Source organism: Crocuta crocuta, unplaced genomic scaffold (assembly GCF_008692635.1).
Source record: "Crocuta crocuta isolate KB4526 unplaced genomic scaffold, BGI_CrCroc_1.0 scaffold645, whole genome shotgun sequence".
Classification (NCBI taxonomy): domain Eukaryota; kingdom Metazoa; phylum Chordata; class Mammalia; order Carnivora; family Hyaenidae; genus Crocuta; species Crocuta crocuta.
In genome coordinates, this window is record NW_027530190.1 from 1,513,230 (window position 1) to 1,539,019 (window position 25,790).

At 39.3% G+C, this 25,790-nt stretch overlaps 1 protein-coding gene and 1 non-coding gene across 8 annotated transcripts in view; both read right to left on the bottom strand.

The window, feature by feature from the left end:
• The window catches only part of CAST (calpastatin), a 103,311-nt gene that overhangs the window by 27,945 nt on the left and 49,576 nt on the right, over positions 1–25,790 (bottom strand). For 4 of the 7 annotated variants that reach the window (XM_077765214.1, XM_077765213.1, XM_077765215.1 and 1 more), the window contains 13 exons: positions 17,754–17,813; positions 13,692–13,757; positions 13,075–13,116; positions 11,749–11,805; positions 11,405–11,518; positions 10,301–10,384; positions 6,635–6,703; positions 5,138–5,236; positions 3,431–3,511; positions 2,802–2,840; positions 2,231–2,323; positions 2,009–2,098; positions 398–499 (listed from right to left, as the gene is read on the bottom strand). In XM_077765214.1, coding sequence (XP_077621340.1) covers positions 398–499; positions 2,009–2,098; positions 2,231–2,323; positions 2,802–2,840; positions 3,431–3,511; positions 5,138–5,236; positions 6,635–6,703; positions 10,301–10,384; positions 11,405–11,518; positions 11,749–11,805; positions 13,075–13,116; positions 13,692–13,757; positions 17,754–17,813 — 996 coding nt within the window. The remainder of the gene's footprint in view (positions 1–397; positions 500–2,008; positions 2,099–2,230; positions 2,324–2,801; positions 2,841–3,430; positions 3,512–5,137; positions 5,237–6,634; positions 6,704–10,300; positions 10,385–11,404; positions 11,519–11,748; positions 11,806–13,074; positions 13,117–13,691; positions 13,758–17,753; positions 17,814–25,790) is intronic. The other 3 variants (XM_077765217.1, XM_077765216.1, XM_077765219.1) reach the window with 1 other exon arrangement.
• On the bottom strand, positions 4,084–4,185 carry LOC144232388 (U6 spliceosomal RNA). Its single transcript, XR_013335380.1, has one exon. It is a non-coding gene; the product is annotated as a U6 spliceosomal RNA (small nuclear RNA).

Sequence of the window (25,790 nt, forward strand, 5' to 3'; positions counted from 1 at the left end):
CTCCTCTCCCCATCCACAGCATTCTCTCTCTCTCTCCTTATAAAGAGAAGCACCTGGAAACCTTCTGAAAATACAAATTTCCAATGTCCACAAGAGTAGACAAACCTCTTTCTCGCCCAGCCACTGCCTCCAGGTTACCTTGTTTAGTCAGGTGTCATTTAAACATTGGCAGAAGAGATTAGCATTCACTATACATATTAAAATGCTAGATGTTTAAAAGACAAATTCTCAAAGATCCTTCTTGGTTGCTAACCACGCAAGAATGAAGATCTAAGTTAACTAGACACTGAAAGTAAAGCAGAAAAGAAAAGTTGTTTAAGAATTCTAAACATGCATAATGCATTTAGCTTCACAACTTGCAGAATGACATGCTTTGTATATTAATCAAGGTCAGTACCTCATCAACTTCCTTAATGGAGCTGAGGTCGAGCTCAGGTTCCGGCTCCCGACTGCCCAGAGAAGCTGAAAGAGCCTCCAGTGCTTGATCGCTCATTGTGTCCTGGTAAAGAGGGAAAAATTTTGTACATTAGAAAAGGAAACATCTTGCGTGAATAATCTATCCACTTCTTTGTGAAATCCCAATTTTAAAATTCTAAAATGAGTTTCAGATTAGGGGAGGACTTTAGGAAGGCAATTTTACTGGAAACCTAGCAGGAGAGAGAGAGGAAAAAAAAAAAAAAAGAGAACTTACCAGTGAATGAAAATTGGGGCTTAGACACTTCCACAGTGTCTTACGTCGTTTCTACCCTGGGGGCACACTTCACCCCTTATTTCTCAAGCTATAATTATTACAAAATATTCATATCAAAATAAAAACTGCAAGAAGTAAATTTTCACTTTATTGTTGTTTTTTTAAACGTGTCTCTAGAAATAATTTCTGACAACACTGTCCCTTAGCAAACTAGCAAAGCCCAGGAAGCTAGGGAGCCTGAAGTGGCTCCTGCAGCTTCTAGTCTGAATGCACAACGGCTGATTGCTGTGGGGACTCCTGCTCTCAGGGTGTGGCTCTCACTGCTCTCCCAGTCAGCCAGATAAAAATAACTGTCCCCTCCAGGAAGGGAGAGGCAAAGCAGATCCGACACAAACTGCTCCCTGCATTATCTGGACTATCTGTAGATGGAGCACGGCTTCTCATCCAGCAGGTGAGCTGCAGGACCACTGTTCAGGACTAGGAACAATTAGGTGATTGTGGTTAACAGAAGCAAACTACAACCACATCCTACTAGTGATTCACAGGTCAAACTCCACTAGAAAATCATGGTGAGTAGGGGACTGGGTGGCTCAGTTGGTTAAGTGTCTGACTGTTGGTTTTGGCTCAGGTCATGATCTTGCAGCTTCATGGGATCAAGCCCTACATCAGGCTCTCTGCTGGCAGCACAGATTCTCTTGGAATTCTCTCTCTCTCTCTCTCTCTCCCCCCCACCCCCACTCTCCCTCTCTGCCCCTCCCCCACTTGCACTGTCTCGGTCTCTTTCAAAAATAAACTTAAAAAAAAAATCACAGTGAAGGTTTATGTTCTAAGAATGCAACTGTTTTGTTGGTGTCTTATCTTTCTGTGTGTTCGAATGATGAGATTACAGAGCAGATTCTCTTGGGATTCTCTCTCTCTCCCCCTGTCTCTGGCCCTCCCCCACTTGTGCTGTCTAGGTCTCTCTCAAAAATAAGCTAAAAAAAAAAATCACAGTGAAGGTTTATGTTCTAAGAATGCAAGTGTTTTGGTGTCTTATCTTTCTGTGTGTTGTAATGATGAGATACTCTTGTTTCACACCAAAAAGGCTGTGCTCAAATAATGAATAGCATTTGCAGAAATACAGAAGGCCTGTCTGGAGATAATCAATAGAACCCTGACTGGATTTACTAGTCCACACAGACCCCGGAGGGAAAAAAGATGCCCCTCATCATGTGTTAACGTTCTATTAGGATTTCCCTGCATCAGTTAAATCAGGCTCAGGAAAGCAAGTGCTGTCAGGCAGACCATGGTTATTTTCAAAGAAGTAATTATTTATACCTCCTCCACCTTTCTTTTTTTCTTTTGGGGTGCAGCAGCACTTTTGACTACCCTGGCTGGCTGAGCTTTGAGAACTTCTTCTGTAGATTTCTGAAAGGCAAAATGTAAAAGATTAGACTTAAAGACAGAAGAAATGTAATGGTAATAACCAGAACTGAAAAGTTGTTTTAAAGTTTAATGTGGTTTCTAACAAGCTCCCCCTAATTATTTGGAAAACAGTACCTCTTCCTTAGTTTTCTTTTCACCAGCGGTAGGAGAACTGCAGGTGAAGTCAGATGACAAAGCATCTATGGCATCACTGGGCCCCATGGGTTTCTGAAGAAACAGGCACCACAATGGGTAACATGTAAGAGTCATTCAGGTTAAGTTTGTATCACAACACAAACTTGGCAGATGAAGAATGTGTGACATTCCTTTACTACCAAATCAAGTATGTTATCACATAACTTAGATAAAGTCTATGTTTGGAAGGGAACAAGTGCTAACAGTATTTTCCTGTTTCCCTCCTTTAAGTGGATTTCATATTAGGACATTCTCATTCTATTTTTAATAACATTTATTTTGCCCTAATACTTGATTGGTTCCATTCTTCTTCCCCTTAAAAAAAACTATACATGAAGCCATGAGCACTGAGACAATTCCCATACCCATCCCCTTCCTCTGAACAGATGGAAACTTGATCTGATTTAGAGATTAGTCACAGACTCGATATAGAGAATCGATGCCCCATCCCCCAACCAAAGATTTAAATAAAGGTTAATTTGGATCTTAGAAGACATTTATGTAAACTCACCGAAGAGTCTGGAGGAGGCCCTGTGATACCTTCTTTTTTCTGAAACAAATATTAATGTGAACATGTTGAAAGCCCAAAATTAACTTTTACAATTGGCAAAATGTACTGCTCAGTAACTGTTATGGGCTGAATTGTGCCTCCCCACAACTTTTCAAGAGGCTCTCGTACTCCAACTTGTGACTGGATTTGGAGATGGGGCCTTTCAAGAATTAACTAAGGTTAATTGAGGACATCAGGATGGGCCTGAACCCCAAAGACTGCTGTTCTTATAGAAGTGGGGAATGTGGACCCAAAGATGTATACACAGGGAAGACAGGCACGTACAAACCAAGGAGAGAAGCCTCAGATCCATGCTTCACAATCCTCAGAAGGAACCCACACTACCTACACCCAGATTGGTTTTCTAGCCTCTAGACTGTGAGACAAAGTATTTCTGTTGTATTTCTGTTGTTCAAGCCAGTCACTCTATGGTACTTCCTTATGGCAGCCCCAGCAAATGATAAGAGTGAGAGTCATTGTAACAACAACTTCACATGCCCCATTATATTTTCTAAATTTAAAAAACATGAATATATTCATGGGCTATGATTATGTTCCAAAAAGAAAAAGTAAATGATTATTTAACTTACTGCTAAAAGTTCCCTGTATTTTGGAGGAATTGTGACTTCTCTTTTACCTAATTCCTCTATGTAGGTGGAAGTCATTGGATCCTGGAATAAAAAATCACACAGAGGGATATTGTATAATTAATTAGCTGAGTATGTTACATGCTATTATGCAACCAAAGTACTGTTCCCATTAGTAATTTGTCAAGCTACTGAAATGAAATGCAAATCATTAAAAAGCCAATACTTTACACAACTCTGATATTCTAAGTTTTTACAATACTTGCCCTTATTTAATTAGCTTAATCCATAACTAATACTAGAAAATATTCAAACTATATTAAATTTTATTCTTATACTAAAACATTTTATTTTAAAACATTTTTCATTGCCTCTAATACACACAAAAGTACAGCTAATAATAAACTTCTCTATAAGCTAACACCCAAGTCTTCCAGATCTAACTTCTAAGAAAAAAAGTTCGGATAGAGTCATGTCTCCTATTTAACCCTCTACTATCCCATTCCTTTCCCTGTTAGTCTGCGACAGACACAATCCTGAACTTTATTGTATCCACCTTAAAACCGAACACATTTTAAAACAATTATTCCAAATGTAGGTATCCACAATCAACATACAGCATCACTTTTCATATTTTTTCTTCTTTTTTTAATTGAAAAAGTACAGAATGCTTTACAAATTTGCATGTCATCCTTGCAGGGGCCACACTAATCTTCTCTGTATCGTTCCAATTTTAGCAAATCTGCAGCCAAATTGAACACTACTTTGCATATTTTCAAATGTTATATTAATGGCATCATATTCTAGGTATCATTCTGTACCATTCTTATTCAAAATTATGTTTTTGTAATGTATCCCTGCTGGTATATGAATAATTCATTTTGACCACAATAAAATGTTCCATTATTATTATCTTGTCTGCTGTTGATCAAAATTATGTCCAAATGTTTCACCTGTTCTTGTAATTCCTGGTGCCCATGGGTAAGGCTTCCTGCAGGGAATCTCTCTAGAGGTGGACTTGAGAGTTGAAGGACATGTACATCTTCAATATCCACAGGCTCTATGTCAACTGTCAAACTTCTACACTTTTGCCAACCTGAGGCATGCATTCTCTCTGTATTTTAGTGCCATTTCTCTAATTACCAGAAAGACTTTCATTTTTACTTAATTTATTAGCCAAACAAGTTTTCTCCCATTTTGCTATTGGGCTGTCTTTTAAAATTCTTCATAAATTCTAGAAACAGATCCTTTGTCATGTCTGTTGCAAGTATTTTCTTCCAGTCTTTTGCATGTCTTTTTATTCATTTTTTTTTTATTATCAAGGAACATATCATTTTCTTGTTTTTTGTGGGTAAGGAATAGGGATAAGTTGAGGGTGGTAAATTTCTAGAAATCAAAATAAGTTCAAGTCTAGCGGACTTAAATCTCGAGGACAGAAAGATCTTTGTGACACAATAGGATGTATCCCAGCACCAGTTATAACACAGCCAATCAATAAATGTTTGCTGAATCAATGTAATAGGATAGCTACCATAGGACAAACCATTTCCATTTATAACACTAGTTTTAGTTGCCATTATTGAAAGCAACACCATCCTGTTTCTCTCTAAGCAACAGAACATGAGGTATTCTTTTGTGCCTCATGACCATGACCTTATTTTCTTTCCTATCCATTATGCATGAACCTTTACAGATACCAAAATCACATACTGAAACTTCAGGTCCAGTATATGTTGTGTTATCTTCTTCAGTTTCTTCAGGTCCTCCTAAAGTGTCTACTAACTCATCCAAAGCAGCATCCATGTCTGACTAGAAAAGAAAGAGAGCAGGTATTTAAATGCTATTTGTAATACATATTTCCCTTCTGGTTTTTTAATTACAAAAAAAAAAAAATTACGTACAGAAAAACACCAAACTTCAAAAGTTCTTCAAATATTAAAATAGTTAAAGTCTCTAAGAGACCTTATTATGTAAGGCCCCAGAGTACACATTCCAGGTTGGAAAGACAGAAAGCCATGTTCAGGTAAGAATCACAACTTCAGTAAGTGTAATGGCATTAACTACAGAACAAATGAACGGTTCATTAAAGCTGCCATTCCAATATACTGACAGGTAAAAAAACCCACACACACACCAGAGAATAATGATCATGTAATTGTATGCAATAGGAGAAATTCTTTGTATTCACTGCTTATCAATAGTTTTCCAGAGTTATATATTTACAAAGAACTCCAACAAAATCTCTATATAGCACCTCTCCCAAAAAGAATCTATTTCAAAGATGGATTGCCTGTGTTCTTTCATTCATTTGTGGTTTTTTGTTCATTTGCTCGCCCAAAGAGGTTTACAAAACATATTACTTAAAAGGGATATTAATTAAGCTTGTAAGACGTGACAATTTACTCTGTCAATATGGACTATAATCAGTATAATAAATGAAGGAGTGCCTCCATCCTATCTCTGAGGTTTAGAATGACTCATTGTAAAGAATATGCAGCATTTAAAAGGGAAAACAAGAATTCTGGGAAAGACCCTTTACTTACTTTACTCAGATTAAAAATGATTAACTTTTTTTTCTTTCAACAACCATATTCCCACTACAATTTTAGGAACTCATCTGCTCATGTAATACAATTTGGGACCTATTAGTTTTAGACTGATTCATTTGGGAATTTCAGAATGAAGAGGGGTCTTATATTCTTTAGTGATACCTCTGGTTAAAGAAGGTATATTGCAAGAGAGAAGCTGTAATGTAAGCTCCATGGAATGTAACTTGACTTTTCAGAACAGAGGGTTAGAATATAAAATGCTACTGGGGCGCCTGGATGGCTCAGTTGGTTAAGTGTCTGACCCTGAGTTTTGGGTCTAATCATGGTCTTGTGGTTTTGTGAGTATGAACCATGCACTGGGCTCTGATCTGACAGTATGGAGCACGTTTGACATTCATTCTCTCTCCCCCTCTCTCTCTACACCCCCTGTCCCCATTCATGTTGTCTCTACTTCTCAAAATAAATAAACTTAAGAAAGGATTTTCAATGTTATAAACATACCTGAAAAAAAAAATCATACTCTTAGCTTGTAGCAATGATTCATTAAAAAGGTCTTTAAGCTAATCCTACCTCATATTTGCCCTTAAAAAATCAGATCTAGATAACAGACTATGAATAAATAAATTTCTCATGTAGAAATGCACTGCTATCTTCATACCTTTCCAGATGGTTTACCAGGTTTGGTTTCAACTGGTACAGCAGATGTTAATGATTTCTTTTCTTTTTTCTGGTGGGAGTTTAGAAAAGAGAAAACTCTTTTTCACATATTTTTCTTCATTAATTTAACAAATTCAAATTGAATTACTAAATAATTTAATAAAATTCAATGACATTACACATTTAAAATGAATTTACTATAATACTAACAGCATAGATCATATACTGAACATCTCCTCTGTGCCAGATAACACGTATATGTTGTGACCTTTTTTCAGAACAGCATAAGTGACATTAATTTCACTTAGTGAGTGGAGAGCAAGACTCAGAGATGTTAAGTAAGTTTTCCTAGGTCACACAGTAAAGGGAAGACCAATAATTGAATCCAGAACTGCCATCTCCTTCTTCTTTGCTCTTGGTTGCCTCTCCAAGGGCCCGCAGTCAGCCCACAGCATCCATGCATTTTTTTTCTCTAAGTGGCCACTTCTCACTGTTGTTCTTTCAACCTTGGCCTGCACACACGAAGACCTCTCACTCCCTGCCTTCGCATTTCACCATCCACTCCTTTATCTCTCTAAAACGTTTCAGTTGCTCTTTCAAAGACTTCCAATAAGTCTCCAGTCTGCAATCTCCATGCTTGACCCACACATAATCCCTTCTGAAGTTTGATCTCAGTACGCACACCCCATGCCTGACGCATCTCTCACAGCAGCCATGACTGAGCACCATCCTAGCGTTCCTCTGGCATTTGTGCTATCCTTCTCTGCCACGTCTTCTGCGTTGCCCCCAGCCCTACACATTCCATATTTCTGCCTCGCACTCATGGCCCTAAGCAAAACCATTCTCTAGAGCCAGGGCCAAATACTTGCAGGGACTGAGAGGAAGTAGACAGGTGAACATGCCAGGTTTAAGACAATAGAAAACTATCCCATTTGGAGATCTCTGAACTGTGGGTGGCAGAGCATGGGGGTGGAGAGCACACCAGCTCCCATGCACTGCCCGCATGAACCTTCAGGTAGGTCACCTCTTCTACAGCTCAGTAACATCATGTGACAGGGGGACAGTAACTGCCTCTCCCTCGGGGTTGTGAGAATTAGATAAACTCATCTATTAAAGTGTGAAAGCCAGTGTTTGGTACATACTAAGCACCACGTAGGAACTTGTTAGATGATTAAGTGCTAAATAAGTGACCACTGCTATCGTTAAAAACACTGGGGGCCACCAGGGTGAGAGGGTGTATCTGGGCAACCAAATCCACTCAGGATTCAACCACAACCTTATGCAGGTATGCATTCATATTTGTTCTCCTCTCCTTCCTTCCTCCTCCTCTCTGCCCCCTCTCTTCATTCTCCTGTCCTTCAAAACAACATTCCAACTACCTCACATCTCTCTCCAACATTTCAATTCAACCTATCCAAAATCAGGCCACTTTTGACCTCAACCAGTTCCCCTTCTGACCTGTCCACCATCAGCAGTAACCAGGGACCAGCTCACCCTTTAGGAGGCCACTCGCTCTCATCGGAGCTGGCCCTGCACTTGCAGGAACAACAGTGTCCCCTTGGCCTCGCTTCAGGGTTACCAACCTAGTTCATTCAGACCCTGAAGTCCCAGGTTATCTCAGAGTTTATGATACCTTTGCCTACTGCAGCCATTTCTTTTCTAAAAGCTGGAGATTTTACCTCTGCAGTGCCTCTGGCATTCCTCCCCCCCACCCCGCCACTGTCTCCTCCTAACCCAGCTCTAATTTAGGCTCAGTTAAGGCTGTGGTCACTCAGTCCTGCAGCTCGGTTCCCTGCCATCACTTGGTCTATTCTCTAACCTCTAGTGTGTATTCTCTGGTGGCTGAATAGCTACCACTCATGTAAACTCATGTCAGCACTGTCCACAGCAGTGCTTGGACCATCTTTCTGGTCTTACAATCCCACTGCTCGTGCCCCTGTGCCCCAGGCCCAGTGGAATGCACTTTGTACCCAGAACACATCTCACACTTTTCCACTCTGATGCAACTGCAAGCCTGCAATCCTAGCTACCTACCCTTCGTGGCAAACTCAAACTGTATGTACTCAAAGTACATGGAATCCTGCAAATAGACCCCACCAAACAGTTTCTTGGGGGGAAGGCCCGTCTTAATCTGCGTTGCAATGCAGTCCCAGGGATTCTGTCTTCTTCCCGCCCCTGGATGGACTAGCCTGCTACTAGGTGTCCTGCAGTCACACGACAGCGCTTTGAACACGCAATGTACCCCACCCCCAATTGAAGATCTGATCAATCTCACTTTAGGGAAGATGAATGAGAGACAAACAAAAGTGAAGTGCTTTGCCACAAGTTCAAGCACACCACACTTCCATATATGCCTCTCATGTTACTGGTTAGCTTTCATTTTTTTCCCTGGCTACTTTATATCTAGCATAAAATCTCAAATTGACTACATTTTTAAATCTTTTCAAACAAATCTAATCTTTTGTCTTAAATCTAACCATTTTTCAAACCATTTCATCTAACTACCCCTCATCAACACCAAGAGAGTAATATTTATCCTTAGAGTTGGGGGGGGAGGGGCTTTCAAGGTAATATACAAGGGGTCTGAGGTAAGAAAACACATTTATTTTTGAGTATTTTCATTTAAAAGCTTATGTAAATTTTTCCATCACTCCATAGAATATCTGCATTCCTTTGCATACAAACTAATGTGCCTCTTCCTTTTCAAAATCTGAGAAAAACTGGTGTTTCAAGATGTGCCATACTTTTATGCTATGACCTTCCTTACCATCTACCTGAAGGGAATACATTTCCTATTTCAAAAAGCAGGAAAACAGATTAATATATATACTACTTTTTTAAAAATTCATTTCTATCTTCTTATTTTTGCTGCAATTATATACTGTGGCTTCCAGAGAAATAAGCAGCATTTCTAGGGAGACATGGCCTGTAAACTAATTACTAACTCTGCCTTGCTCTGTGTAGAAACAGTAGACTACTTCTCATTTTACATTTCCAGGCTAGTATTTGAAGTAGCTCTTCAAATGATCTAAGGAAATCTTGTCCATCATTAGTCAGAGGGGCACATACACTCTCTCCTCAGAGGGCTGGTGTGTCTCCTTTGAAAACTCCTGTCAACTCATGTAGATGCCATGACTATTTGTGATTTACTCCAATCAAGATAGGTGCTCTCCAGGCTAAAAAGCTAAGAGAAGTGCTCATTTAAATATGGCAATTGTATTTGCTTAATCTCAAAGCTATAAATATTGTTGAAAGCAGGGTCTGAGTCAACTCACATTTTAATTTTCTTGGTACAGATACCAGACCTTACACATAGCAGGTATTCAATAAATATTTATTAACACATAAATTCTCAAATCAGTTTTATCTTTCTCACATCTTTTAGATACATCCTCTTCTTCACTAAATTTTAATATTAGTTTTAAATTCACTAAATTAAATTCACTAAATTTAATATTAATAAACTTAATATAAATAAAGAAGAGTACTCAAGTTTTTACCAAATACAGGTTATTTGAGCATGGTAGCACCAGACCCTAAATGCTTACTGAGAACCAGACAAAAGCCCAGGTTGGAATGGGTCTTCACCAAGCATGCATCTTTCATAAAATAGACCCGAGGGGCAGTGAGGCCCACATATGCTTCATGTCTGCTTAGGTGTGCTCACCTTGTTATCTGGTTTGGCAGATGCCACAGGTATGCCAGCAACAACACCTTCTCCGCCAGTGGAAACTGCATCCTGGGATTTAGTCTAAAGGGGATAAAATGATTAACAGAACTCAGTATCTTTAAATGACTACTTTCAAAATCATGCATTTCAAGTATCGCTACTGATCCAGTTATAACCATCACGGACATAGTGCAGAGGAATGGTTACTAGCTTCTGCTGCACATGGTACAACACTCATGACCATACAAGACTGGACTCAAGAGCTACAGAGTTCATGCAGGTGCACAAATATTGAAGGGGCCAGGTAGGGACTGTGATAAATTGTTACCAAGTTGTAGCCAATTGTTGCCATATAATCTGATTTTTCAAGAGAAGCGAGAAACTTGAATTTTATATGAAATATGACTTCAACTGTTGGCAACTCATTAAAAAAATTTTAGTAATACTGTAGGCCAAACAAAATAGATTTGAAGAAAACACATAATGGCTGCATTTAACTGGCGTGCCAAAGATGTGGCTTCTATCAGGTCCACTGTCAAGCAGGCCTACTTAATGTCTTCCAAGAGCTCTCAATGGAAAAGTTCTTCTCACAAGTGTTTATTCTTCTAAGAGTTGACCTCCATTAGCTGTATAAATATGGAATCTATTTCTGATTTTTTGTCTCTATAAATTCACCTCTTCTACCAACAAAATTCTAAACACCTTTTTCAGACTTCCATGTAAAGAGCATATCATGCAGAGCATCTGTGCTCCTAACTCTGAGGAGAGGGGTCCAGGAGGCAACCTGTACCCCAAGCTTCCCATCCACGAGACACCAGAGTCTGCTGCCTTACAGTCATGATTAGGCACTGCTGGGCAGTGGAAGAAGGCTGAACTGAACTTCCCCTCCACACATCTGATGTATTTCTTGAGCTTTTCAGAGCCCCAAGTGTCCAAGGACTATTTGCAAAACCAGTAAAAATGATAGCACCGAATCTTTACAATACAAAGTATGTTCAGCATAGCTCCACAGATTCAACTACACATGTCCATACAGATGGAGGACATGCATCTTATTCCCTAGTTAACGGTAGTGTTTTCCTATCAATCTGTTAGATTTACCTTTGGTTTTGTTGATTTCTCTGATGTCGACTGTTCACTTGATCTGGAAACTGCTTTTTCATTATGAACATGCTTGCTTTCTGTATCTGATGCATGCTTGGGTAGGCTTTTTGGCTGAAACACACACACCACACTGTTAACAACATGACAAACACTGATGCTTTCCTCTATGAGTGTTGAGTGTTCATAGGACATTAGTAAATTGCAAATCCTGTAACTGCCACATGGTGGTGCCATTTTAGAGAGAAAAACAAACACAAACGAGGGTTTCAGAATTTTATTCCTCACACACGAAAAAGGCTTCACCTACCTAATGATATCAAGTCTTAATGATTATCATTTACCTCTTTGTGTTCTTTTGGCTTTACTTCTTGGGGGTTTTTCTCTTGGACCACAGACGGCTGTCAATTTCAAAAGATAAAATCTCAGTTACATTGGAGTCCTTTCTTTTATTTCTTCAAAACAGGTTCAAGAACAAACTCCCAATTAGACCCTTCTGCCTCTCTTGGGAAAGGCTCACTTGGAATACACATGTGCTGCTTGTCAATAGATAGTCTACCAACAGCATGATAGGTTTGCATCTCTAACTTACTGGCTGTTTTTCACAATTCATACAGATTACTTAGTAAACTCAAGTCCAATCACAGTGATGTCGTATGATCACTGAGACCTGTAAGGCTGTTGATAGGGAATCCTACTCTAGAAATTCTTTTAAAAATTTCCCTTCAGAGGGAATGAACATTGTATTTCTGCAATTTAATGATTTACATAGTCTTTTCTGTGTTACAAGTAGAGAAGGGAGTATCACCAGAAACTCAATTCTCTTGAGATTGTAGAAATAACAAAATGGAATAGCAGATAATTTCCACCTCGTAGCTGAATTCTTCCTTTACAGTGGACTATGAGACTATTATTTTGAGGGAGCAACCCAAAGGAGCTACCTAAAATAAGTCTCAGATGATTCACCTTTGCCTGCAATTTAAAGGACATCTCTGTGCTTTCCTACAGGAAGTCTTGCAGTCTTATCTGAGGATCTACTTAAGCATGCTTGAAAGAAGTAATGTGCACCATCGTACGTAGGAGAAACATTTGCCCTGCCTGCACACACCTTGGGATCCATCTCCACATGGATACAGACTGCCTTTCAGTCTAGACAGCCATGAGCCAGGAAGCCTTCCCAAGGGAAGTCAGAGTTGTCTCCTGAGAAACTGGTAACTAGTTCCGCAAACTGAGATAAGACTGTTAACGATAAACCTAGGGTCCTCTTAAAAAAGACTCTCATCTGTAAGTCATCTAGGTGCTGGGTCCAAATGACATTTATTCTTGATGTTCTATCTTTAAAGTAACTGGATATTCATTACCCTTTATCCTTTCTTTTTGGTTCCTGCTGCTTTTTTAACAATTACTTCACCTATAAAAATTTAGATCTGAGCAAAATGCCTTCTGAAATATATTGTTCTCATGTATAAAATAAATTCATTTAAACATATGGATTTAGTGTTATAATTATTCACTTGTGCTCTATAAAATGTTTAAAAAAGTAACTCAAAATTAATTAAATTAGCTGACAAAAAATCCTTTTACCATTCAGTAGCACCAATGGAGTAATTGGTTACTCATTATTATTGCTAAGAATCCAAACAACTCACTAGTTTACTTAAATTACTTACCTTAGTTGATTGTGACTTCTTTTCAGGTTCTGTTTTTGCAGCCTATACTCAGAAGAATAAAGAAAGAGGGAAGGAATTACAGAGGAAAGGAAAAAAAAAAGACATAGTTTGTAAAGTTTAACATAGATTTTCTTCAAATAAGAAAGCTTCCCAAAGGAGATGATTTTGATGTAAATATTAACTTTCCAAGTTTATTATACTCTGCTTGGGAGTTTAACTGTTGAGATAAACATGTAAGACACTAATACTCTACTCTTACTTTTAGACAGCAATTGACATCTTACTTTTGTTAGTTCTATCAAAGATATGTAGCAAATATATAAGCAAAACAAAATAAAAATCTTCATCCTTCAAAGCCAATGACATGATGGATCTTTGTGTGAAACACCACAAGTTTTTGCTGTGGTGTCAAACAACGGGACGGTGACACAGCCAAGAGCACAGAAAGCAGTGACATTTAGTTTTAGTGCCAGAATATGAGTGATCACCAAGGCTCCCAGTAAGTATGTGATGGGTGAGTTACTGAAGATCTGGAAGTGTAATTATTACTGTGCGCTGAGCAGGTGAAGTGACCATCAGCAAACAGAAATGTTCCCTAGGACAATGAATCACATCACCTGTTTTTTGGGTCTTTTTTTGCTGGGGGAATGCTGTCCTTCCGTCTGTTTGCTGACTGGAATAGCCTAAGACAAGAGCACCGCCCCAAATCTGATTTTATTTTATCTGTCAAATAAGTATCATGTATCATTGGACTAAATGTTTATATCAAGACTCGTTCTACTCATATACTGCATCTATTCCAGGAGTATGTACGTAATTCCGAGAAGTTGTAGGCACTAAAATTCCAAAGGCTCAAGCAAATATTGTGGTTTGGATTTATTTTTTTTTACCATGATAAGAATCTTCAAAATTGCCATTAGTAAAACTAACTTCTGACCCCTTTCCTTCACGTTCTCTGTGTACAGACTGATTGGGCCATTTTCTTCCACCTATATTTCTCATATTTGGTTATGACCAAATCAATAGTTACAAGTACTGTCAAAAGTTTTCTGAAATTTTGTAACAATTCTGTAAAGAGTGCATAGATTTTTTTTATGCACAATATAATCTAAAATTCTAGGAATGTTTCAGAACATCTGGTAACTTAAGCCCTTTACTGGAGTATTTTACTTAGTTTTACCGAACCAAAGGTCATTTGTGTCAAAAAAAAAAAAAAATACAATCCATTAAAAATATGTGCATTCTTGGTATAGGCAAGACATGAAAGCTGAAGTAAAACTGGATTAAACATTTTTAAACTTTTCAAAATAAAAGATGAAAAATTAGGCCTAATATTTCCTGTCATTTCTTTCCTTTCTATCTATTTGGTGGTATTAACATAAATTCCTATTTTTTATTCTATTACCTGAAAAGGCCAACACCAAATATCCTCTTAATTTATCATGGCTTGTACTTCAGCCATGAAAATACAAACACTCTTCCCATAATGGACCCTTATTATACCAACATACTTATTGTTTTGAGAAGGAAACAAAGTTCATAACCACAGAAATCTTTTTAAGGGAATTTTAAATTTTGGATCCTTCTAAATTGGATCTTTGTTAATTAGATTTTGTATCTGCTACTATGCTTTTTTTAAATTTATGCAAACACAATTTATTAAATGTGTTACAAAGAAAAATAAGCAGCTGGTATTGTAGTGGTTTAGATCTATGAAGAGCTTCTACTTTGTAATTTGGCAATCAAGACTCTGCATGGAAGAATTCTACAAAAGAATTAAGAGTTTATGGTCACACATGCAAGTAGCTTATAATGGAATATTTTTATTAGAAGTCGCTAATACATTTCCTAAATTTATTTTTGGTGAAGGTGGTAGGTGCTTAACATAATAGTGATGACAATAATAACTAATGCTATTGATTACCTCTTAGTATCAGGGACTGCTCTAAACTTTACATGTGCCAACCCAGTCTTCATAATACTTCTATGAGCCAAGTATCATCATCATCATCATCATCATCATCATCATCGCTGTTGTCATCATCATCATCACCTCTACTTCACGGATGATAAATTTAGGTACAAAGAAGTTAAATAACTTCCCAATAATACACATGGTAGAGCTGGAGTTGTGTGTTCTCAATCACCACACTGCACAACATTGTCTCTCCAGTATCAGCCAGCTCATACTGGGCCTCTGCTGTGGGACAGGCACTAATACTCTTACATGTTTGTTTTCTTACATAGCCTTGTAAAACATGTACTATTATCCAAACTGTATAGACAAGGAAACCAAAGCAAAGAGGTGTTTCCAAACACTCTGGGTGGTATAAAAGGATATTCCAAACCAGGCCATCTGGCTCCATTGTTCATGCTACATAGTCTCTCAGGGATCTTCTTATTAGAAATAATCTGACCTTTCATCTTAACTACAGCAGTATGACCACTAATTCTAATGTGTCAGGGGCAAGAGAGATAGAGCTTAGATCTAGACATATCACTCCCTCTTCAGAGGTAGATGGACTTTTATTTGAAAAGTGTAGAACAAGACAAGGATTCAGTATAGGTATATCTTGAATTAACATCTTTTTTTTAAATGCTCAAAATATTTGAAGAAATATGATCTAGTTCGCATTCACAAAAATCTTCAAGAGAAGGCTAGTGTAAATGTTATGACCCAAACCAAACATCACAAGCACTTTTGACTGAAATCCACCAAAAGGAGTTGATGCCAAAAGTGGTCCTGAGTCAGCCATTGGTGATATTCATCATCAAGACACTTATTTGGTCTCTCCCTCTTTTCCCCTACTTTCCCCTCTCTCTTCTCCCATTCTCTAGTTCTGTAAGACTGACAGGAATTCTTGTGATTAATGCTTAGCAGTGGCTGAAGGGCTTGTGGACACTTGAAATAACCACTGGTCCTCAAACTGAAAGTCAGGGGCAATGGATTAGTCCAGCAATGGGCCAAATGAGAACCAAAATAATAAAGAGGAAATGCTAGATTTGTGGCTCTCCTTTATTTACTTTTCAAGGACTCTGAACTCAATGATAATTTATTATTGGCTGATGCTTCTCCTATAATCTGAGATAACTTTTTTTTACTATTTTAAGATTAAGCCTGGTCTTTGTAAGTAGTGACAACTAACAGATGAACTAAGGATCAGGTAATGTATATTCTGAAAACAATTTAAAAATTCATGTAAATGCAAAATACCAAATGAAAACAGTTTTAGATTAATAATTTTTAAGTTAAAATAAATGCTAGATGACATAAGAGACTTGAACAGTATACTTCAATGTATTTACAATGTCCTTCAAAAACAGCTGAACGTGAGGGGCGCCTGGGTGGCTCAGTGGGTTGAGCATCCAGCTTCACCTCAGGTCATAATCACAAGGTTCTTGAGTTTGAGCCTCACATTAGACTCTGCACTGACAGCTTGGAGCCTGCTTAGATTCTCTACCTACTTCTCTCTCTGCCCTTTTCTGCTTTCATTCTCTCTCTCAAAAATATCTGAATCAAACATTTAAATTTAAATATTTAAAATATTTAAAACAAACAAACAAACAAAAACAGCTAAACATGAGACTACAGGACCTCCTAATGGCACTAAACTACAGTACCAGTACTGAGTTATGGCATAGGATCCTACCAAGATAGTAAAGTAATATGGAAGACAGGAAGCAAACATGTCAGTGATTTTAAACAAGAGCAACTTAATAATAATGGAGCTGGTTTAGCTCTTAAGGGCACTGGAGGATACTGGCTCATAAAAATTAGTTGAGAGCTTCTTAAAAATGTGCCCACTTTAATTCTCCACCCCAAATGTCCAAGAAACACAGCTTGAGACATGGTAACTAAGGGAGAGGGTTGAGGCAGCTTCAGCCAACACTTCAGAACTAGGCTACTCTATGTGGTAACTCCAATGAGCAACATTCTTTTATATTTTCTTCTGAAATTCCAAGAAGTAATTATTAGAATAAATCCCAAATAGAGCTCAAAGGTTTATCAGTAAGATGTTTCCCTGTAGGACTAAAAGTATCTAAAGTAATCACTATCATGTCACTTGTTTCATGTTCACTTAGTATAATCTTTCTCATTTGTACAATGAGATTTTTTTTTTTTAATGTTTATTTTTGAGGAGAGACAGATCATGACTGGGGGAAGGGCAGAGACAGGAGGAGTCAGAATTCAAAGCAGGCTCCAGCCTGAGCCCCACATGGGCCACAAACTCACTAGCCATGAGATCATGACCTGAGCCCAAGTCGGATGCTTAGCTGACTGACCCACCCAGCCACCTCGTACATTGAGTTTTAAATGGCTAGAACATTATAAAACCATTTTAATAAGAAGCATTCATATTCTTCACTAGATCCAGAGAAATGTACTTAGGTCATTTTATAATTTAAAAACTCCATCAAGACTAGAACCAAAAAATCTCTGGATGAGCACTCTTGTCTAGATATTCTAAAACAATGCAGAAGTGGATAGAGGACACTTGAGGTAAATAGTAAAAGGAAAGTTAAGTTTACAAAGATCCCTATAAATTAGGAAGAAAATGTTTACTTCCATAACTTAAGCTTCGGACACATAACACATTTGTCAGTGTACATTTGTTTTGCTTTATAAAATAATCACTTAAAGGTATTCACCCAAGAACACCCTTGAAGATTCTTCATACCTTGGTTTCTGTGGGATTCATACTGGAAGACTTGCTAGTGGAAGCAGAAGCAGCTGACACCTAGAAAGTAAAGAAAGAGAAAGTCTGATGCTAGTTAACCTATAATACTTTGTCTTTCTTTCAGTTCCTCTTAACCATACTTGTTCTTAACTCTACCTTGGGTTTACCTCTTCTAGAGTACAACTCCCACAAAAGTCCAGTAGGTAGTCTTCCCCAGTGGGCAAAACCTTTATAACGAGTCAAATCGGTTCAAATTTGGGGTATACCACTTACTAAATAATCTTGGGCAATTTTCTGATTTTCGGTTTCCTCATTCTCAATTTTTCTATAGTAGATAACTATCTTGTAGGTTTATTTATTACTACCTGGTGCGTAAGTGCTCAGTAAATATCATAATTATTGTATTATTTTTAGAAAGAACAAAGACTTTAAATCTTGACAAAATTTTATCTAAATGCAAGCTCTGCCAATTACTAGCTCTGTGACTTTCAGTCTTAGTTTCCTGGGTATATAAAATGAGGCCAATGACAGCTCTTGCATAGTGTTTTAAGTATTTGAGATAATTAAATGTCTGGCATATATTGTAGGTGCTTATTAAATTACTAATGCATTAGTCCCAATATATTATAAAAGACAGAAGGAGCAGGATGTTGCCCTAGAAAAGACTCAGAAAGATCAGAAGTGTCCTTTCAGTGTCACATAAGGAAGAGAAGGTAGAAATGATACAAAGGTGATACTCTGTATTATCTGTCTCATCCAGGCTCCTCCCTGCAGGGCAAGACGTGACAATGATAATTAAAATTTCAAGATACACCATTCCTAGGGATGGAAGCAGGTGATGGGATTAGTCCCTGCAATCGAATCCCCCAAGTAGTGAGGTGTGCATATGGATACTTACATGGTATTGACTACTATGACAGTACTTAACTTGCATTGCCCTGGTGAATATTAAATCAATTACTGCCTTTGGGAATTCTGACCTAGGCTCATTTAAACCTCCATAACATCTGAGTCTGATAAGTTTTAGAGCTTAGGGATTCCATCTGGCATGAGCAGCCTTCTTAAGTAACAGGCTGTCAGTAAACAGCTGCTGCCCTGCCAATAATACCCAGAGCCTGTCTCTGATGTCTGGCTCTGAGCCATTTCTGAGGCTAAGTCCCAGGGCAGGAGAAGCCCATCCTTATTGGTTTCCTCGTGCCCCACCCCCCACTACCACTCAAGGTGACTGTATAAATCTACTATAACCCATGGACCATGAACAAAATCACCTTCCACACAGACCTCACTTACTGTAGAGCATGTTGGTGCTAATAGTAAACTACCACAATTTTTAGATAAAAGCCCAAAGTTGTGGTATACTGATTTTTCAAACAAACCATATGAACTTTACTCCTGAACATTAGGCACCAATTAGGCACCTCTCACTCTAAAGTATGCCACACCTGGTCACTGTAGCAGACATGGGGTTGTCTCTCACATTCTCTTTGGGATAAAGAGCTAGAAAATGTACTAAAGTAGATTTTCCCATCAAATTAATGGACAAATACATGAACACTCATTTTTCCTTGAGATTTTTTAATTTGTGAGAATGCACCCATTTGCCACACCCCATTCCTTCAATGATTTCCCTCAATCATATAAAATCAAAGAACAAACACTCTAAATGAAAGTGCTTTTAAGCTGCAAATCCTTAGGTAAACATTATTTCTAAACCTCTGTTCATTAAAATGTGCCTGAAATCACACAGCCTGGGAACTTCCCATCTGCCTTACTCCTTTATTAAGCAACAGCTGGATGTGACCCTCAAATCCTATAAAGAAGACTTTCTAAGTACCCCCCACCCAAGAACAATAAAAGCTACAGGTATGGCTATAAACAAGCATGGAGTGGGGCACCTGGGTGGCTCAGTCAGTTAAGCGTCCTACTTTGGCTCAGGTCATGATCTCTAGGTCCGTGTGTTCGAGCCCCGCATCGGGCTCTGTGCTGACAGCTCAGAGCCTGAAGCCTGTTTCAGATTCTGTGTCTCCTTCTCTCTCTGCCCCTCCCCAGCTTGTGCTGTCTCTTTCTGTCTCAAAAAGAAAATAAAATGTTAAAAAATTAAAAAAAAAAAAAACAAGCATGGAGCAGGTTATTGCAGGAATTTAGGTGAATGCTTTGACCACACCTGTTCTCAGCACAGATCCCTCCATGAAAGTTCTATCCCATCACAGAGGCACTAAACATTCTGAAAGTGAAATAGGAAAGCTACTTCATGGGATCGGAAAATAAAGAAAATAATCCCACCCCACTGTGAATCCATTCAACTCTGGTGAATTGTGGTTTGCTCTATTTTCTTCCATGTGTTAAGACAATGAACTTTTAACATTTGCTTTCTCTGGTTCCTAAGGGACTGAATACATTTTCATTTTAATTCTGTACCATTTAAATTTCTAATCATATATGTGAATAATTGATCGTTATTGAAGACTTTATCCATAAGGCTTTAACTTGAAGAACTTTAAAGATAAACCTTAATATGTGGTTTTAAACAGGTAAAGAAAAAGATAGCTCACAGAGGGTAATAAGTGCCTTGTCAAATCTACCCCAGTTTACTGGCTCTGTGCGTATTTACCCAGAGTAAGTTTGTGCTTACTCTATCAGGTACTCTATCAGGACAAAGGAACACGGTGGTGCGGTTGCTAGACATGTTCCTGCCACTGCGGAACTTTCAGCCTTATCAGACGGGACACTAACAGAATAATCACTGCAATAATTACTTGTGATAAGTGCTATAAAGGAAAATCAGAGGCCCCCATAAAAACATAGACTTGGCAACCAGAATTAGTTCAGGAGATGATCAGGACAGCTGATGCTAAGGAAGTGACATGGTCATTAAAGTATAAGAGGGTATCACCCAGGCAAAGGTGGGGGGTGGGCAGCTGGAGGGGCCTTTTGAGCTATGTGTGCCAGGGCTGGGACCTAGGCCACCTGAATTCTAAGCCAGTGACTTTCTGCTGCAGGACTACCACAGGACAGTCCTGTTAACATCAGGGGACAGCCAATGTTTTTTTTAAACATTTATTTATTTTTGAGAGACAGAAACAGAGCACAAGCGGGGAAGGGACAGAGAACAAGGGAAACACAGAATCTGAAGCAGGTTCCAGGTTCTGGGCTGTCAGCACAGAGCCTGACACGGGGCTCAAACTCATGAATCATGAGATCATGACCTGAGCCAAAGTCGGACATTTAATGGACAGAGACACCCAGGTGTCCCAAGGGACAGCCAATTTTAAAGCACAACCATCAGGGGTGCAGTCGGTTAACTGTTCAGCTCCTGGTTTCAGCTCAGGTCATGATCTCCACAGTTCATGGGTTTAGGTCCTGCACTGGGCTCAGTGCAGAGCCTGCTTGGGATTTTCTCACTCTCTCTCTGATCCTCTCCCTCTGGCACACTCTCTCTTTCAAAATAAATAAATAAACTTAACAACAATAACAAAAAAAAGCACAATCAGTTCTCATTTATACCAAAACATCTCTGTGTGCTGTCAGAGTGAAGGATAGCTATTATCATACCCTCCATCCCAAATGGCCCACACAAATCTCTGCATATCCCAGAGTATTAGTCATCATTTATAAACTTAAAGCATAAATCAACATAACAAAGACCAGAGAAAAAGTACCTTGTTATAATCATTCTCCACCTAGCCATTCAACAATTGCTATTTGAAAAGCAATGAGCTGGGGGCTGAGTATACACAATGAGGAAGACACCATCTCAGCCTTCTAAGAGTCTGGAGTTCACAAAGAGACACAGTAGGTTTATGTTACAACTGCAGTGCTCTAACAGAGGTAGGAAAAGAATCTTATGTGATAAAACAAATGTTTGAGTTCTACGTCAGCTTCAGGCCCACCTCAAATAATCTTGCTGTATCATCAAGTTGCATTAACACAAACCAGTACTGGTTAAGAGTAAATGTGACCTAGAAAAAAATATTGAATTCTTTACTTAATCAATATGGTATGAATTTTCTGGCATTATTCAACAAAACCTCTTTAAATTTATTTACTTGATACAGCAATGGATTTGGAAGTTTACTGCAGGAAATGGTTATAAATGGGGGGCGGGGGGGATAGGGAAGATGGTAGCTTTTAAGACCCTTGGAAAATAGAAACTTTTCTTTTTCACATATATTTTTGCAAAGGTCTCCCAGAGTCCAGATTTTTGGCTCTCTTACCTACTCTGGACAGATTAATCTCCCTACTTGGCACTCTCACCCATTAGTTTACATCCGAAGTAGAACCAGCAGTGACTCCTGTTGCCCACTGCATCACACAGAAATCCTTTCTCTTGCCTTCAAAGACCCCCATGCTCAAATCCTTCCCCATTTCCCAATGTAGAATAGCAGCTTTAGGCAGCCAGTCTATCCCTTCCTCAAAGTACACCTCACTACCTGCTCCCTTTATGTTTTATTCACACAAATCCTACTGGTTGGGATGCTTCTCTTCCCAAAATATCCAAACCCTACAGTATGCCCTTCCTTTTAGGTGCATCTCACTAGCTCTCAGCCCCAGCATTACAACTTCCAGCATCACAACCACCACAAGCAGTCCTGACTGGCATCTTCCTTGTCTACTTCCAGCACTTTATACACTCAGGTAACCACATAATTCAACCTCAGGAATGGTCACCTCCACTAGATGGGGTCCCTTTATAAGAGGTGTCTGTTAGGTACACTCATCTGCTGACCTCACTCTTACTCATTGCAGGTTTCTGGCCATGGCTTTTCCTTTATTCTGCAGGGTTTCTGGTAAGTATCAATCTCAAACAGTGTGTGGTGCTGGATGCGACTGCAGAAGGTTGTGAGTTCACCCACAGACCCTGCTGAATGGGTCGTACTGGGCCAGTTAAGGGCTCCCTTAGGAGGGTTAGGTCCTAGAGGATTTGCTCATCCGTTCTGCTGCCGTTAAATCTGGTTGATGAAAAAAATTACTTCCTCAGCTCCTTAGTTCTCTATTACAAAATATAGTTCCCTCCCTTGCCTGGGGCTGCCCGAAGCCTTTCAGTTCTTTGTTAGGTGCTGCCAGGTGGCCTATGGGAGTCTTCCCCAGTTCCCCTCAGGACATCTGGCCTCACCTTACCCTCTTCCCAGCCCCGGCTGGCGTGGTACAGACAGCGGGCCAGGAGATGAGTCAACAGGTGCCCCTGAACCTGACCCATTTTCCTGTCCCCACCCCTCCCTGGCAAGAATCCCCCTTCCCACATCCGCCTACCTCTGCTGCAGAGTTACTAGAACACCTGCCAGATGTATGCATATGCCTCTTCTACCTGCTGACACACCCGCAGATCCATCTTGAATCCCTGACCATCCTCTCCTTCATGGCTGTTGTGCCAGAGTAACTCTGTGCTCTCTCATCCCCATGATCCATTTCCTTCAGGAAGCCTTTTCCACTTGCTCCATTCTTCTGTGTTTTCATCCTCAGCCACAAGCGCTCTGCCTTCTCTCTTACATTGTCGCTTCCTCGGAAAGCTGATTTTGGGGCGCCTGGGTGGCTCAATGGGTTAAGCGTCCGACTTCAGCTCAGGTCATGATCTCACGGTGCGTGGGTTCGAGCCTCACATCAGGCTCTGTGCTGACGTCTAGCTCAGAGCCTGGAGCCTGTTTCCGATTCTGTGTCTCCCTCTCTCTCTGACCCTCCCCTGCTTGGGCTGCCTCTCTCTGATTCTAAAAAAATAAATAAAAAACATTAAAAATAAAAAAAAAAGAAAGCTGATTTCTCCCTTGACTTAACCATTTATTATGTGAACAATTCTCTAAACCTTTTAGCAACCCTACTTTGACACCTGACTATCTTATTTTACCTTAAAATGAGGAAACTGGGAAAGGCGATGCAGGCTCAACTCTCTGTTCCGGCACTTGCTAATCCACATTAACCCCCTGTAGCCCCCATTCCCACAGCCATAGAAATGGTTGTAAGACCACCTGCCTGTGGACGTGCCAAATGATGTAATGTAGGGAACTCATCTGGCCCTGAATCACCTGGGCTCAGGCCCAGCGCTGGTTCCAGTCCTCGTCACTACTGTGTCCTTGCCGTTTCTATTGCCACCCACACTCCCGGTCTAATCACATACTTCCCACACCTGGATTACATCACGGCCCTCCTAATAGTTTCCATGCCCTGCTCCCCCACCCTCCATCCTACCCTATTCTCCAGCTCCCCATTCTTTCTCTATGGCTCCCTAGTTTATTTCAAGAAAAAAAAAAGTGTACCATGTTATCACTGTGATGAAATCATAAGCTCTCAATGGTTTTCCATTGTGTCCTGGAAAGTCCAATGTCTTCTGCCTAAACTTTAGATTCGCCATTATTTGGCCTAACTTACTTATTCCACTATTTCTCTCACCATGAGTCCTACCACATCTCCCCTACAGCTAAAATGGTGTCTCTCCTGTCTCCCAGGCACCTCATCAGGCAGCATAATTCACTGGCTGAGAGTATAAGAGGGGGCTCTGGGCTCAAGAATATCTGGTGGAATTTCAGCTGACGTTGATTTCGTGTGCAATCTCAAACAAGTTACTGTGCCGCAGTGTCCTCATCTGTGAAATGGGAACGGTAACAATATTCACTCCACTCGGGTTAATATCAGTTATAACATTGCTTTGGCAAGTGGTAAACACTGGGCAAATGCTAGTTAGTATTATCACCACCATCACCATCATGCTCCTATCCTCCTCTGAGCCTCTCACTTCGCTATTCCCAATGCCTAGGAAGACTTTTCCCTGCACAGAGAAACACAAGAAAGAAAATAATGGATTGTTTTATAAGAGTTCTTTCCTCACAAAACCAGAAAGACAGACCTGAACTTGAACTCCACAAGGTCAGGGGCCATGCCTGTCTCAGTTGCTACACATCCCCAGAGCCTGGCAACAACAGTCGCCTAACAAGTATTTGTTAAATAAATTATGAATTTGTGCATGAATAGACACAAGAGTATTATCTGGTGGCTCAAAAGAAATATTACATAAGTTTTACTCAATCATCAGAAATGTTATTCAAAGCACAAGTCAGAAAACTGGTTAGAAAAACATAATTTAAACGTCTAGTCATTTCCATCACCATTGTCTTCAACTAGGAGTTGTACAACTTTAAAAAGCGCACGCGCACACACACACACACACATACACACAGCCCTAAGCTGCTTCCTGTAAAGCACCTGGAACAAACAAAAGGCAGCTGAAGAGGGGCTTTCTAAGGAAAGCACTGACATTCTACAGAAGTCCCATTTATGGACCCAGGTTTACATTTTTCTGTCTGTAATGACACATTATTCACTTCAGGAAATGAATATTCAGAGGTTTAAATTAGTCTATTGTTTGCCATGCTGTCAGATCATGAATATATTCTTGCAATGTCTAATTATTTAGCATAATAATAGTGCTTTTAAGGAGGCCTTCAACACAGTCACCTAACAACAGTGTTTAATCATGACACAAAACATGATTCCAATGAAACATAAACAATGGATCATCTGTGAATGAAGTAGAGCCTTCTCTTTGGGGGAGAACATGCAGATCTCCATATGATGCCAACTTACACCCAGCATTTATGTAATACGAGATAAGAACCACTGTGATAGGATTTTAAGCATAACATGATGTTACAAGAAATCAGAAGAGGGACACTATTTCTGAGATGCGTGTTTGGAAGATGGTTAGGAAAGCCTTCATAAAAGAGATTGAAACTATTATTTATAGTCTGATCAACCAGCCAGGTGGGGACCACAGAATCTTCCATGTACCAGGAACTGTGACAGGCATTTTGTGTGTCTGATTTCAGTATATTTTCATAAAACCCTAGGAAGTAACCATTATTATCTGCATTTTATAAATGAGAAAACTAAGGCTCAGAAAAGTTAGGTGACTTATCTAAGATTACACAGTTAAGAAGTGCCAGGGCTTGGATTTGAGTGCAAACATGACAGTAATGATGATCAACTTTGCCATAATAAGTGGACTCTCCTTTCTTCAAAAATTAAAATAAACTGTATTTGAATTTAAAA